This window comes from Bubalus kerabau, chromosome 23 (assembly GCF_029407905.1).
Source record: "Bubalus kerabau isolate K-KA32 ecotype Philippines breed swamp buffalo chromosome 23, PCC_UOA_SB_1v2, whole genome shotgun sequence".
In the NCBI taxonomy this organism is placed as follows: domain Eukaryota; kingdom Metazoa; phylum Chordata; class Mammalia; order Artiodactyla; family Bovidae; genus Bubalus; species Bubalus kerabau.
The window spans coordinates 28153876-28169925 of NC_073646.1; the positions used below are offsets into that span (position 1 = coordinate 28153876).

The following is a 16050-nucleotide window of genomic DNA, read 5'->3' on the forward strand; positions in this document are numbered from 1 at the left end:
TACTAAGGTCCCTGGCAGACAGATGGCTCAGATTTGGCCAATTTATTTAAGAAATTTTATTGCTCCGAAACTTCCCTCCTGGAGCAACAGTAGGAGCTTTGGAAATCAGCCTTTGGGGACAGAAACAGAGGCACTAAGGTAGCAAACTGTGGCATGTTTGGTCCATTGTCCTGTGTGGGAGTATGGCAGGGGCAACTTGCAGACTCTTCCAAGGACCAGATGTGGCCTTCTTGGGCAAAGGTCACTCTGGCTTGGGGTGAGGGCTCAGTGCCCCTTGACCTTGCCCTGGGGTCCCTGGACCTCCCGGAAACTGAGCACCGTCAGGCCCACATTGATGGCATAAGTAGTGATGCAAACGATGCAGAAATCATACAGCACGAAGAACAGGATCCAGGCCAGGTACACAGAACCAGCTAGAGACACCAAGCAACTCAACCTCAGTAGAACAGATGCCCAGCGGCCCTGCAGGCAGCCTGTAAAGCAGAAAAGGGGCAGATGTAGGCTTTGGGAACTAGCCACTACTAGAACATGCCATGACTCCATGGTGCCGCCCAGACAGCAGGGGCTACTGGGGAAAGAGCCTCTAAAATGAGCAGCTCAGACAGGCCTCACCAAGACCCTGGTTCTCCTACATGTTCAACGATCCCTGGGACCAAAATAGTGAATTTTCCTGCTGAGCTCTACGTGAGATGACAGACAGCAACCCTTGGGTTTCCCCCAGAAGGGAGTCTTTTCTAGAAAACCGGGCTCCTGGGAAGTCTCTAAGGGCCCTCTGGTTCTGACAGTAAAGACCCCTCTAAGTTCCCACCTCCTTGGTGCTCAGTGATGCACAGTTAGTTGGCCATCAGATGTCTGGGTCACCAAGACTGCAAGAGTTCCAGCTGGGCTGGCCAAGAGGGGAAGGGGGCTGTCACAAGAGGGTGAGGCCACTCACCTAACAACAACTGCAGTGTGTAGAAGATGCAACCAAATATGCTGTTGGATTGATTGAGGATGCTGTCTTTGCCCAGCACGTGTTCCACCAGTCCGAAGCCACGGCCCCACCTGGTGGAAGTAAAGTGAAGTCACTCAGTCATGTCCGACTCTTTGCGACCCCATGGACTGTAGCCCACCAGGCTCCTAGGAGCCTGGCATGAATACTGGAGTGGGTTGCCATTTCCTTCTCCAGGGGATCTTCCCGACTCAGGGATCAAACCCAGGTCTCTCGCATTGTAGGCAGATGCTTTACTGTCTGAGCTACCAGGGAAGCCCACACCTGGTGGAGGGGAGGGCCTAAGTTAGGAGTGTCAACTCAGTGCCCTGAGTCCTATCCTGGGTTATTTCCAAAAAGCCAGCTGGGCTGTCCTTCCCCATCTCACCCTTCCCCCAACCCCTACATGAGTCCAAGGGTCAGTGACCTCCGAGCATAGCTTTTCTTTGGCCAAGGCAGGATTCCATGTCACTGCCCCTGTCCTCCCCCATCCCCAGGTCAGGCCTGGCCATGGCTCTCCCACAGGCTCTTCTTTTCATCCTAGACTTTCAATAAATCCTAGGATGGTAAGGTGCATATAACCCTTCATCTTATTTTACAGAGTTACCAGAGACTGGGAAACCAAGACAGAATCTCTCTGCCTCGGACCCTTAAATCTCCAGCGCCCCCTCCACCCTCTTCCCTCTTCTGTCTCAGGTCATCCCACAAACCCTGTATCCTCAAGCATAACCAGACCTGGCCACCTTGTCGCCAGGCACGCCCATCCTTAAGACCATCATCAGTTCCTACACTCGACCCTATCTCCCTGTGTCCTGCCCGGTCACTGTCATTCCTTGTCATCAGGATTCGCATGTATTCCCTCGAATAACCCCAGTCCCCAGAACTATCTGTCCCCTTAGCCCCACACTCCTATCTCGGACACACTCGTTTCTCCAGGCAACGCTCCCTTGAACAGCCTGGTCCCGCGCGTCCGCTCCCCGGGAACCCCAACCCCCGATTGATCTGGCAGCCTGGCTGCCATGCACACCTGGACCCCATGCACCGCTCCCACGAGCAGCGGTCCCCCAAGCCCTCCACTCCCCATGTACCTGGAGGAGAAGACGCGCGAACAGCTGATGGCAGTGCCCACGTCGCAGAGCGCGCGGTAATCCCGGTCCCGGGCGCGCGCCGCTTTCACGTGCAGAGCGTAGAGAGAGAGCACTAAGCCCGCGAGGCAGAGCGCGAGCCGCACCCACCCCGGACTCCGCCAGGTAGCGCCCATGTCTTCAGGTCCTGCCCGAAGGAAGCCTCAGCCGGAAACTAACAGGCCACGGGGCAGGGGCGGGGCCGGATTTGACCACGCCCGCTCCCGCCCCTCTGACTGAACGATTGGCCTACTGGTCTCGCACTCCCTGATCTAATTGGTTGTTCCTATGATTTGGCAAGCGTGCTGCCGCGGTAGGAAAACAGTTGAGGAATGCTGGGACTGGAAAACCGATAAAGAGACATGGGTATTTACGGATTTGACGGCCTGCCAGGCATGATGGGAATTGTAGTCCGGGCGGCTGCAGTGCCTCAAGGATAATGAAATCTCCGGAGTTTTACAAGTTATATTAATCGGGCTAACAATATATAGCGTTTACTCTAGTCCAAGCCCTGTTTTAACTTTGGAGAATCCTGGAACTAGAGATCAGCGGATCAGGGAATCCAGGGCATACTGCGATCTGATCAAGAACCAAGAGTTTTCCCTAAAATTATCTGACAGCATAGCCTCCAATCCGCCTAGTTTGCCTAGCCATTCCTTCCCGCTGCACCAGCGCCTCTTGCTGGCCGATATCTACGTCTCTCTCCTACATTCCCAGCTCCATCAGCTTTCGCCATATCCTGGACAGAATCCTAACATCTGTTCTATTGTGGCGCCACCTGGCGAAACCTGAGCCCAGATCAACCCAACAGTCCCTCCATTCGAAGCCTTTGACGGGCTAGCTGACCTCTCCCTTTCACACACAGTATTTATTAACGAGCCATCTCACCCGGGATAGGCTTTCCGCGTGGCGCAGTGGTAAACAATCTGCCTGCCGATGCAGGAGGTGCAAGAGACCCGGATTCCATCCCTGGGTCGGGAAGATCCTCTGGAATAGGAAATGGCAGCCTGTTCCAGTATCCTTACCTGGAAAATTCCATGGATAGAGGAGCCTAGTGGGCTACAGGTCACAAAGAGTTGGACACGACTGAGCGCGCGCGCGCGCGAACACACACACACACACACACCCCCCTCATCTATACCTCCCCTTCCTTCCATTTGCATTGGAACTCCCCCCCCCCCTTTTAGAAGCTGCAATAAATACCCCTTTACAATCAAGTTTTGTTTGTTTTTTTTTTTTTAGAAGATTTTACACTCTCAGTCTTTACTTCCTTACATTTTCCTTGCTGCCCAACACAACATAAACTAGCTCCTTCCCCCAATACTCCCCTGATAACTGGTATCACCAGGAAGCTAAATTCAACGAATATTTTTCAGTTCTTATCATGCTTGATTCCCAACAGTATTAATCCTTCCTGGGAACCCTGTCTTCCTCTGGCTTTTGTTATATTTCACTCTTCTAAATGGCCCTCCTCCCTCCCTGGCTGCTTCTTCTCAGGCCTACTCCTCTTCCAGACAATGTGGTCAGTGGAATAATGGCTCTTAAAGATGTGTGTGTGTGTGTTGTGTATCAGTTGCTCAATCATGTCTGACTCTATGTGACCCCATGGACTATAGCTCTCTAGGCTCTTCTGTCTATGGAATTCTCCAGGCAAGAATACTGGAATGGGTTGCCATTCCCTTCTCCAGGCTCCCGAAGATGTCAGTGCCCTAATTCCTGGGCCCTGTGGACATGTTAGTTTACATGGCAAATGGGAATTAAGGTTGCATATGGAATGAAGGCTACTAATCTGCTGATTTTAAAACAGATTATCCTATGGGTCCAATGTCATCACAAGGGTCCTTAAAAGTGAGAGCAGCAGAAAAGTCAGAAGGCGGTGTGACTACTGAAGAAAAGCAAAAAGAGATCAATGTTGCTGGCTTTGAACATGGAGGAAAGGGGTCATGAGCTAGGGAATGTGGGTGGTCTCTAGCAGCAGGAAAAGTTAAAGAAATGGATTCTCCTCTAGAGCCTGCAGAGAGAAAGTTTTTGTTGTTGTTTTGTTTTTCGGCTTCACAACATGGCTTACAGGATCCTAGTTTCCTAACCAGGCACCAAATCCCTGCTCCCGAAGTGGAGGTGCAAAGTCCTAACCACCGGCAAACTCCTAATCACTGGATCTCCAGGGACTTCCCCAGAAAGGAACTATTGCCATCCTGATTTTAGCTCAGTGAGACCCATGCCAGACTTCTGAACTCCAGGACTATAAGATAATAAGTTCATGTAGTTTTAAGCTACTAAGTTTGTGGTAATTTGTTATAGCAGCAATAGGAATCTAGTACAGAGCACTATGACTTAGGCCAGTTTCTCAGCTCTTTCCACAGTTTTCTGGCATGTTCCTATTATATGTGGCTGACTTCTTCCCAAATGAGTGATCTAAGAGGGAGTAAAATTCCCTGGTGGTTCAGATGGTAAAGCGTCTGCCCACAATGTGGGAGACCCGGGTTCGATCCCTGGGTGAGGAAGATCCCCTGGAGAAGGCAATGGCACCCCGCTCCAGTACTCTTGCCTAGAAAATTCCATGGATGGAGGAGCCTGGTGGGCTACAGTCCATGGGGTCACAAAGAGTCGGACACGACTGATCGACTTCACGATTTCACAAGAGGGAGTAAGGTGGAAACCACAGTATCTTTATGACTCAGCCTTGAAAGTCACACGTTGTCATTTATCTTTTGGGTCAGGTCAGCTCTGTTCAATGTGGGAAGAGACTCCAGAGGGATATAAATACAGGGAGGTGGGACTCATTGAGGGCTTACTGCTGTTTAACAAATTACCACAAAAATAATGACTGAAGAGAAACAACCTTTTCATTTTCTCTCAGTTTTTAGGAGTTAGGAATTCGATGTGAGAATTTTGCCTGGGCAGTACTGGCTCACATAACTGCAGTCCAATGATGACTAATATTGGAGCAATGGGAGGCTGATAACTTGGCTTCTCTCTCTCTTCTTTGTTTTTGGCTATGCTGGGTTTTTGTTGCTGCGAGTGGGCTTTTCTCTAGTTGTGGTGAATGGAGGCTACTCTCTAGCTGCAGTGTGAGGGGTTCTCATTATGGTGGCTTCTTTTGTTGCATGGGCTCTAAGCTCACAGGCTTCAGTAATTGTGATGTGAGGGCTCTAGAGCACAGGCTCAGGAGTTGTGGTGCACGGGCTTAGTTGCTCCATGGCATGTGGAATCGATCTTCCTGGCTTGTGTCCCCTGCACTGGCAGGGGGATTCTTTAGCACTGAGCTACCGAAGAATTACGCCCTCTCCCCTTCGTGTAGCCTCAGGGACTCTCTGTGAATCCATGTAGCCACTCCTCCATAGGGGCTACTTTGGGCTTCCTCACAGCATGGCAGACTCCAGGCCTCAGCAACCAGTTTCCAAAACTGTCTTCCATGATTTCCACCTCCTGGTATACATACCATTGTGTAATTTCTTCCCACCCTAAATAGGGCTGACCTGGCCCAATGGGATAATGCAGACATGATGGTTTATGAGTCTGGAGGCTGTTATTAGGATATTGTGGCTTCCATCTTGCTCCCCTTTTAGATCACCGACTCTGGGTGAAGTCAGCTGCCATGTTTGCCTAAATCCTAACCCAAAGAAACTGTGTGAGATAATAAATATTTATTGTTTTGAACTGCTATATTGTGAGGGTAATTTGTCACACAACAACAGATAATTAATACAGGGCAATCAGGGACTCCTGTGGTAGTCCAATGGTTAGGACTATGTGCTTCCAATGCAGAGGGCATGGGTTCGATCCCTGGTTGGGGATCTAGGGTCCTATATGGCCAAAATAATAACTACCAAAAAATAAATAATTAAAAAATACAGGGCAATTAGATTGTTTATGTGACTACTCAGGTCTCCAGTAAAAGTTCTCCAGGGAACCAAGTAGAAGCTGTATCATCTTTTATGATCTAGCTTCATACATCATCATTTAGTATCCCTTCCACTGTAATCACAAATCTGCTTAGAACAAATGGGAAGGAAATCAGAACTTCACCTCTTGATAAGAGAAGGCTCAAAATCATAAACTAAGAAGTTCAGGGACTTTCTTGGTGATGTAGTAGATGGGAATCCACCTGCCAATGCCAGGGACACAGATTTGACTCCTGGTCTGGGAAGATTCTACATACTGTGGAGCAACTAAGCCCAGGCGTCACAACTACTGAGCCTGAGCTCTAGAACCCCCGTGCTGCAACTACTGAAGCCCACACGCCCTAGAGCCCGTACTCTGGAACAAGAGAAGCCACAGCAATGAGAAGCCAGAACACCGAAACAAAGAGTAGCCCCTGCTCACCTCGACTAGAGAAAGCCCATGCACAATACTGAAGACCCAGTACAGCCATAAATAAATATATAATTAAGTAATTTTTTAAAAAGAGAAGTTCATGTGGGTGTGTGGGGTGCAGCATCTATGGGAAATACAAACTGCCACATGAGGCAGATTTTTCTCCACCCACGTCTTCTCTTACTCCATACAGATTACAGCTTCTGAGCTCTGAGCCCACATCTTGATCCTGGGTTCCAAACCCCATAGTAGAAACACTTCTAGGACCTCTTCATCTGGATATTCTCACAGGTCAATCTGATGAAATGCAACACACTCAAAACTGAGCTCTTATGTTACTCAGCTATAAAAAGAAATGATATTGGGTCATTTGTGGAGACATGGATGGATCTAGAGGCTGTCTTACAGAGTGAAGTAAGTCAAAAAGAGTAAAACATATCATTTATTAATACATATGTGTGGAAACTAGAAAATGGTATAGATGATCTTATTTGCAAAACAATATAGTGGTTTAGAGTTTAAGGATCTGTCTTCCAAGGTAGGGGACCCAGGTTGATCCCTAGTCAGGGAACTAAGATTCCACATGCCGTGGGACAACTAAGCCCTAATGCCTCAACTAGAGAGCCCAAACCCTGCAACAGGAGAAGTCAGTGTAACGAAAAGCCCATGTGCCATCATGAAGACTTATTACAGCTCAAAAAACTCCAACAACCCTCCCCCCACACAAAAACAGAAATAGAGACATAGATACAGAGAATAAACATATGAACATCAAGAGGGGAAAGGGGGTGTGGTGGGATGGATTGGGACTTGGGGGTTGACTGTATACAGTACTGATGAAAAAGTGAAAGTTAGTTACACTGTTGTGTCCGACTGTTTGCGATCCCATGGACTATAGCCTGCCCAGCTCCTCTGTCCATGGAATTCTCCAGGCAAGAATACTGGAGTGGGTTGCCATTTCCTTCTCCAGGGGATCTTCCCAATCCAGAGATCGAACCCAGGTCTCCTGCACTGCAGATAGATTCTTTACCAACTGAGCCACAAGGGAAGCCCCACACTACTGATACTGTGTATAAAAATAGAGTCCCAGGTGGCTCAGTGGTAAAGAATCCCCCTCAGTGCAGGAGACATGGGGGACCCGAGTTTGATCCCTGGGTTGGGAAGATCCGCTGGGGGAGGAAATGGCAATCCAGTCCAGTATTCTTGCCTGGGAAATCCCACAGACAGATGACTGATGGGCTGCAGTCCATGGGGTCACAAAGAGTTGGACACGACTGAGCACTCATGCACATAACATAGATAATTAATGAGAACCTACTGTATAGCTCAGGGAATTCTATTCAGTGCTCTATGGTGACCTAAAGGAAATCCCCAAAAGAGGAGATGTATGTATACATATAGCTGATTTACTTTGCTGTATAGTAGAATATATATCTGATTTACTTTGCTGTATAGTAGAAACTGGAGAAGGCAATGGCACCCCACTCCAGTACTCTTGCCTGGAAAATCCCATGGACAGAGGAGCCTGGTAGGCTGCAGTCCATGGGGTCTCTAAGAGTCAGACACGACTGAGCGACTTCACTTTCAGTTTTCACTTTCATGCATTGGAGAAGGAAATGGCAACCCACTTCAGTATTCTTGCCTAGAGAATCCCAGGGATGGGGGAGCCTTGTGGGCTGCCGTCTATGGGGTCGCACAGAGTCGGACACGACTGAAGCGACTTAGCAGCAGCAGCATAGTAGAAACTAACAACGTTGTAAAGCAATTATACTCCAATAAAAATTAGTTTAAAAAGATAAACAAAATCTGAACGGTTTACAAAGAGCAAACTAAGCTCTTTACCTTCTCCAAATCTGGCTCTTTTCTAGGGTTTCCCATTTTAACCTTGGCCTCCCCCAGTCCACCCAAACCACACCTCCTGGACATCTCTCTCACTCCTGGTAATTTATGCAGACCACTACCTTGACCCAAACCATCATCAGCTCCTACCTAGACAAATGTAGTAGCCTCCTCTCTGGTCTCTCAGATATTTGTCCCTCACCCCAACATACATTCTCCATGCAACAATCAAAGTGATCCTTTAAAAATAAAAATAAAAAAACAAAATAAAGATGTAGCTTTGTCACTCTGCCTTTCAACAGCTCAGAGAAGAAAGCCCAATATTTCTTTCACTGATTTAACAAATGTTTATTGAGCACCTGTTACATGCCAGAGACTGTGTTAGGGGCACAAGATAAATCAGTATAGCAGACAAATATTCATACATTGGTCTTACATATTAGGGAAAAAAATGAATAATTAATATAATAAATTCATATAATATGTTGTTGGTGATAAATGCTATGGATGAAATAAAGAGTAGAGCAGAAGAAATTCCCAGGCAGTCCAGTGGTTAGAACTCAGCATTTTTCACTGAAGGGGGTCATGATTCAGTCCCTGGTCCCAGAACTAAGAGCCCAAAAGCCTTGAAATCCAGCCAAATAAATAAATAACTGAGTAAAGCAGTGTGAGGGGAATGGCTGCTACTGCTACTAAGTTGCTCAGTCATGTCCAACTCTGTGGGACCTTATAGACTGTAGTCCTCCAGACTCCTCTGTCCATGGGATTTTCCAGGTAAGAATACTGGAGTGGGTTGTCATTTCCTTCTCCAGGGGATCTTCCCGACCCAGGGATCAAACCCACATCTCTTAGGTCTCCTGCATTGGCAGGCAGGCTCTTTACCACTAGCCCTACTGGCATGCTGCGATTCATGGGGTCGCAAAGAGTCGGACACGACTGAGCGACTGATCTGATCTGATCTGATCTACCCAGGAAGCCATACTAACCAGAGGGGAATGGGGACGATTGCAATTTTAAATCGGATTATCAAGTTGGGCTTTGTCCAACTGACATTTGGGCAAAAGCTTAGACAAGGTGAGGGAGTAAGCTATGTGGAGGGGAACGGTGTTCTAAACAGAGGAAACAGCTCCTGAGAGGTGGAATGTGCCTAAGTATGTTTAGGGCAAAATAGGTGGGCCAGTGTAATGGGAGGTAAGGACAGAGAGGAAGGAAGGGACAAGTTATTTAATCTCTTTTTAAAAAATTTATTTGGCTGCACCGGGCCTTAGTTGGGGCACGATGGAATCTTCCTTGCTGGCATGCAGGATCTCTTTCCCTGACCAGGGATTGAACCTGGGTCCCATGCATCTGGAGCAAGTAGTCTTAACCACTGACCATCAGGGAAATCTCCCGTATAATCTTTCTGGGCCTCTATCCCGTCCTGTGAAAAATGAGGATATTAATAGTACCTACCTCAGAGGTACTGTTAGGAAGATGAAATGAACACATGTCAATCTCATAAACAAGGGCCTGACTGGAAGGGGGCACTCGTGGTGGTGCGTGTCCAACCTCCACGCCGGGAGGCAGCAGCGAGTCCCGGCCGGGCTCTGGGCCAGCGTGCAGGGTAAAACGAGGTGAGGCTCTTCCCAGATGTCTGCAGACTCTGACAGCAGCCATCTCCCTCATTCCCGGCCTCGCCGCGGCCACGTGAGCGCAGAGTTCTGGCACACTACAAGCACTTCTTCGCCTCAATGGGCACGCTGGCCTCCCACTGGAAGCATCCTCCCCTCTCCCTTCTTCTACTGGCTCAAGCCCTGCCTGCCTCCAGCCTCCTCAGGCTTCACTCCAGGATAGCGCCAGGATGCGGGAAAAGAGAGTGGGAATGGTGTGGGGATGGGGGCAAAGAGGAAATCCAGAGACTCAGGGAGCCCTTTCCTCATGATCGGTGCAGACTTTCCAGCCAATTCCTCAGGCAGGCCAGCTGGTGGTAAAGGGTCCAGCTTTCACTGCAGAGGGCCCAGGTTAAATCCCTGGTCCCGGAACCAAGATTCCGCAAGCGGTAGGTCGCAGTTGAAAAAGGAAAAAAAAGAAAAGATAGCTTCAAAGACATCTCCCGCTTTACTTGCTTCTTTAAATTTTTAAAATATTTAGAATCCAGTCAGTTCAAGCACACACAAACACGCTGAAAAGTCTCTCTCCCATCATCTCCTGCTTAGGAAAAAAAAAATTGTCTTTTCACTAGTCTCTCTGCATTTGGTCTCACATCCTAATCACTGTAGCCAAAGGGTTCTAAGGGGCAGATCTATTCCATTAAAATCCCTCAATAACTTCTTATTACCTCAGGACAAGTATAGGTCTGGTCACCTCATTCAGCCCCTCTCCTCTCAGACTCCACATGGCTCCAGGCTCTTCTCTGTCATGATATGCCCTTCCCATTCCAGCTCCAAGGTGTGGCTGAGTCCTACTCACACTGCATGTGTATCAATTGTCTATCTTTTGTCCATGAATTGTCTATCTTCCTCTACAGGGTCAAGAAGCATCTATTAACTCAAGACCAAATCTCTCCTAGCACAGAATGTCACCTAATCAGTGTTTGTTGCTGATATTAATGAGTAATAATATTAATAACAATAGCTAATATAGTGTTAATTCCATGCCCAGCACTATTCTAGGCACTTTACATGGATAAATTCATGTAACCACACAACCCCAAGGTTGATACAACCTCATTTTACCAAGACAGGAATTGAAGTATTGAGTAGTTCAAGTAACTTGCCCCAGATAGAGAGTGACTGAGCTGGGTTTTGAACCAGGCACTTTGGTTTTCCACAAATGAGTCAAGACCTTGAGGAGAAGGACCAGACCTCAGAGAGGGAATCCAGATAGCGTTTGGTCTGTGCACGTTGCATCTCAGGGTATTCTCGCCCTGTCCCATTTCTTTCCCGAGGGCCCGCTTCCCAGAAAGACCAGGTAACTCTGGGGTTATTTGGGGGGTCTAGGAGCAGGGACATAACTTCTCTGGGCTGGGCGCGAGGGTGCGAGTCCTCTGCTCCAAACTACAACTCCCAGGAGGCACCGGGCGCTCATAGCCCACGTGACGTCACGGCGGCAGAGGGCGCAGGCGGCTAGGCTCGCCCGGCCCGGTCGACTGTTGGGCTGTTCCGCTCGGACCCCGGCCCTGGCTTTGGCCCAGCGGTAAGGGGAGCGACCTGCGCAGACCATGCCCGCTAAGGCTTAGCATCACTCGACCGCACCCTCCGCCTCTGCGCTGGATCGTTGGAGCGCGCGTGGAGGTCGGGGGTGGGGGGACCAGCATCTACCATATGGGGGAGATCTGGGCCGAACCAAGTGACCCTGCGGAGGGAGGGACCTAGACGGGGACTCCCGAGCCGCTGCTTCCATGCATCCGACCCTCGGTGCACAATTCTTTGTGCCACACGTATGCAGGCCAGACCCCGGCCGGCGTCTGAAGGCGCCGGATTAGGGGTCAGCCCCATCCCTTGAACGAGGGTGCCGCGGATCCGAGAGATCAGGGGCAAGGTTTTCGGACTGGACTGGTCTAAGGATCCCCTCCCCTCCAAGCTACCAGATAGAGCCTTAGATTGGAGAATAGTAACTCCAGAAAGCAAGGTGATCCAGGCTCTCCCTGTGTGTGTGTGTGTTTGGGGAGATGGTTGAAGGGGTTGGGCAGAGATGGTCAAATATGATTATACTGTGCTCACATAGAGGGCACCTCCGGATTCAGATCCGTACAACTCCCCCTTTCCCCGCCTTGGTAGATGGGAGCTGCTCCCCGGAGGCTGAGCTGGCCAGCATCCTCAACCAGCACTCACCCCTGAAGTCAGAGAAGAGCCCCTGCCTACCCACACCCTTCTTGCCCAGTTTTGGGGTCACCTCCGTCTATCTGGTCCTCAGCCCTACTGGCCACCCAGTCCAGTTCAAAGGAATAGAACGATGATACTGGCTTCAGTGCTGGGGAGCGGACCCCGGGGCGGGCCACCCCTCCGGCCTCTCTTGGGGCCCGCCCTCTCGCTCCGGGCCCGCTCCACATCAGCCACTGATACCCACCACGTGGAGATGGCACGGGAGCGCTCTAAGACCGTCACCTCCTTTTACAACCAGTCAGCCATTGACGTCGCAGCGGAGAAGGTGTGCAGCTAGGGCGGTGAGGCCTGGGTCTGCAGCTGGAGTGGGGGTCCGGGGAAGGGGTGAAGCTAATATGGCCGGGGGCAGGGTGTTGGAGATACTATGCTCAAAGGCCCTCTGTCCCTCCAGCCCTCAGTCCGTCTCACTCCAACCATGATGCTCTATTCAGGCCGCTCTCAGGATGGCAGTCACCTCCTGGTAAGATTCCTGCCTCTTGTTTTGCTCTTGGGCCCTGGAGCTCTGACCCAGCCTCCCAGCCCCTGGCCTTAACTTCCCTCTTCTCTTTCTTCTAGAAAAGTGCCCGCTACTTGCAGCAGGAGTTGCCAGTGAGGATCGCTCACCGCATCAAGGGCTTCCGCAGCCTTCCTTTCATCATTGGCTGCAACCCCACCATACTGCACGTGGTAAGGTGGCCTCAAGGGGGCATAGGAAAGGACCTTAAGTCAGTGTGCCCACCACCCATGGAGCAGATGGGGAGAGGGAACCAGAGTGGTAGAGACCTACCTGCCTAAAGGTTTCTGAGTCCTAGAGGACTCGGCCCAAGCTTTCATGGAGACTTGAAAGACCATGATGGGGTCGGAACCCAATGAACTGGGGTAGATGGCAGTCATAGGTGGTCATGGCTGACTGTTCTCAATCTGTGCCCAGAGCATTCTTGTGAATTCCAACACCTCTTCCTTGCAGCACGAGCTGTACATCCGTGCCTTCCAGAAGCTGACAGACTTCCCTCCGGTGAGGGCTGGGCCAGGGCAGGGTGAGGGGCTGAGAGGTCAGGGCTGGACCACCCACGCTCATGACTACGTGGCTTGTAGATCAAGGACCAGGCGGATGAGGCCCGATACTGCCAGCTGGTGCGACAGCTGTTGGATGACCACAAGGATGTGGTGACCCTCTTAGCGGAAGGCCTGCGTGAGAGCCGGAAGTATATAGAGGTCAGGGCAGCACAATGGGGGCCCACACCTGGTGGGGTCCTGGGAAAGGCACCGGGTTTCTGAGGCCTGCTCTTTATAGGATGAGAAGCTCGTCCGCTACTTCTTAGACAAGACGTTGACTTCAAGGCTTGGGATCCGTATGTTGGCCACCCACCATCTGGCACTACATGAGGACAAGGTGGGGCGCCGGGACCTGAGTATGTCAAGTGGACCAGAGGGAGCTGAGCCAGGAGCCCCGTTGGACTGGGGACCTTGTCCACGGGTCTGGGGAGAGCCCTGGGGCTGCTTCCGTAGTCTAGAGTTTACAAGCTTTTGTTGCCCAAGATGTGGGTAGAGGTGATCTCTGGTCCTGACCTTCTTTCTCCTACCAGCCCGACTTTGTTGGCATCATCTGCACTCGCCTGTCACCGAAGAAGATTATTGAAAAGTGGGTGGACTTTGCCAGGTGAGGCTAGAACGGTTAAGGAAATGGACATCATCGGGCAGGGAAGGTCTGGGTCTGAGCACTTGCCCAGGATGTGGTCCAGGGCAGGATTTTTCAACTGTGGTACTGTTCATGTTTTGGGCCAGATTATTCTTTTCTGTAAGGGGCTGGCCTGTGCTTGTTAGGATGTTCAGAAGGATCCCTGGCTTCTACTCACTTGATGCCAGTAATATTCCCTAGTTGTGGCAAACAAAAATGTTGCTAGGGATTGCAAAATGTCCTTGGGAGGGTGGGGACAGAATCAGCTCCAGTTGAGACCCACTGGTTGGAATCTGAACCCTTGCTCCTATCCACAGACGCCTGTGTGAGCACAAGTATGGCAATGCACCCCGAGTCCGCATCAACGGACATGTGGCTGCCCGTTTTCCCTTCATCCCAATGCCACTGGACTACATCCTACCTGAGCTGCTCAAGAACGCCATGAGGTGGGCTGCTGGATGTATTGGATGGGGGCAGATGGGAACTGAAGTGAGGCAGGGGCACCACCACCTACTGGTATTTGGCCCCTTGCACAGAGCCACAATGGAGAGTCACCTCGACACTCCCTACAATGTCCCAGATGTCGTCATCACCATTGCCAACAATGATATCGATCTCGTCATCAGGTTTGCCTTGGGTGCGAGTTGGGTGGTATGGATGTGGGTTTCTGGGCACTGTTTCTGATCTGCTGAATGACCTCAAGCTTAGTGAGACTTAGTGTTTCAGGACAATCTCTGGTCCTGAGATTGCCGTGAGCTGGACATGAGTGGATCTGGGGCCAACTGAGGCCCCAGGAGCTTGCCTTTGTCAGAAACTGAGGGGCCCAGAGCAGGGAAAGAGTCAGAAATATGGTGCTGGGCGGAGAATAAATGTCAAGTCCTGTGAGAAGGTTTAAGCAGTCAGTGGCAGAAGTGAGGGTGGAGAAAAGTAGCTTATAAAAAGCAAGGCCCAAGAGTCCAGGTCACCACATTCCATGTTTGGGTGGGTGGAAGGGACAGGAAGGCCAACTTAGCACTCACTGTCTGCTTGGGAGGTAGTGAACCCCCACCAAAGCTGAGCCAAACCCCCGTTACCGTCATCCTGCCAGGATTTCAGACCGGGGCGGGGGAATTGCTCACAAAGACCTGGATCGGGTGATGGACTACCACTTCACTACAGCTGAGGCCAGCACCCAGGACCCCCGGATCAGCCCCCTCTTCGGCCACCTGGACATGCACAGTGGTGGCCAGTCAGGACCCATGCACGGGTGAGGCCCCATCTGGCCAGAACAGAGGGGTGGGGGGGCCCAGGAGACTCAAGCCTCTGAAGCCTGTGTCCTGTCCCCCTGCCCACCCCCAGCTTTGGCTTCGGGCTGCCCACTTCGCGGGCCTACGCAGAGTACCTCGGTGGTTCCCTTCGGCTGCAGTCGCTGCAGGGCATTGGCACAGATGTCTACCTACGGCTCCGTCACATCGATGGCCGGGAAGAAAGCTTCCGCATCTGACCTCGCAGCCCTAGGCCGGCTGGCCTGCCCAGGCTGGGCCACACTCCCTGCCAGGGCCACACCCCTGCCAGGACCTCCTGGACCCGGCAGGGTACTACCCTGCTCCACACTGCTGCATCTCGGGTCTTAGGGCCCCAAACAGGTGGACTTACATGGAGCCAGGCACCAGCCCTCTTCCATAGGGTCCACTGCTTCCCTGCCTCCAGGCCTTAGAGGGGAGGAAGTGGGGACCCTCGAGGTCTCCCGCACCAGCTCCGTCATTCTCGTTCCTGGGGAACCCCACTTTGACCTGCTGTTTGTTATTAAAGTTCACATTTTGAATGCCCTCTCAGGCCCCGTGTGTGGGGAGGGCAGATGAACCTTTGTTTCTGCCCTCTTTCAGGTACCCTGGACCCTGGGTTTAACTAGTTCATGTCCTGGTCTCTTAACCATCCTCACTGCCTGGCAGACCAGGAACAGAATTGGCCCTGGGTCTCCTGCACAGTAAATTTAATGGGAGTGGGGATGAGTCGGGCAGTTTGTGCAAACCTCTCATTCATTTCATTTCCCAAATGTTTCTGCCTCCCAGACAATATGGAAGGCCCAGATTGGCCCAGCTTCAGGCCTCAGTTCCGATTCTTCCCAGCAGTCACAGGTCATAGAGGTGAAGGTGACCCAACTGGGCACTCTTCTGAGCCACCTGATTCCTAAACCTGAGTAAGGAAGGTTAAAAATACTGTGTGCCAGCCGTGCCTGCTATTGCCAAGTAAAAGAACACACAGGATTGTGCCCTGGCAGGCCCCAGAGGACAGTGGGGC

The 16050-nt window shown here is 51.0% G+C and overlaps 2 protein-coding genes across 6 annotated transcripts; one reads left to right on the forward strand and one right to left on the reverse strand.

The window, feature by feature from the left end:
- Nucleotides 1–27: 27 nt before the first annotated feature.
- Nucleotides 28–2337, reverse strand: VKORC1 (vitamin K epoxide reductase complex subunit 1). Of its 2 annotated transcripts, XM_055562520.1 has the most exons (3): nt 2059–2280; nt 935–1044; nt 28–473 (listed from the first exon to the last, which is right to left on the reverse strand). In XM_055562520.1, exons 1-3 carry the CDS (start codon nt 2229–2231, stop codon nt 265–267), a joined length of 492 nt encoding a protein of 163 aa, XP_055418495.1. In that variant the 5' UTR covers nt 2232–2280; the 3' UTR covers nt 28–264. The 2 variants fall into 2 exon arrangements, with proteins under 2 accessions (XP_055418495.1, XP_055418496.1); XM_055562521.1 differs by lacking the exon at nt 935–1044 and having other exon boundaries at nt 368–473; nt 2059–2337.
- An 8980-nt stretch (nt 2338–11317) lies between these two features.
- On the forward strand, nt 11318–15579 carry BCKDK (branched chain keto acid dehydrogenase kinase). Of its 4 annotated transcripts, none has more exons than XM_055561601.1 (12): nt 11318–11424; nt 12009–12378; nt 12505–12573; nt 12669–12779; nt 13060–13107; nt 13188–13307; nt 13387–13485; nt 13679–13752; nt 14088–14216; nt 14307–14396; nt 14858–15016; nt 15109–15579. In XM_055561601.1, exons 2-12 carry the CDS (start codon nt 12184–12186, stop codon nt 15251–15253), a joined length of 1239 nt encoding a protein of 412 aa, XP_055417576.1. In that variant the 5' UTR covers nt 11318–11424; nt 12009–12183; the 3' UTR covers nt 15254–15579. The 4 variants fall into 4 exon arrangements, with proteins under 4 accessions (XP_055417576.1, XP_055417578.1, XP_055417579.1 ...); XM_055561602.1 differs by lacking the exon at nt 11318–11424 and adding an exon at nt 11470–11859; XM_055561603.1 differs by lacking the exon at nt 14307–14396.
- The last annotated feature ends 471 nt before the right edge of the window (nt 15580–16050 follow it).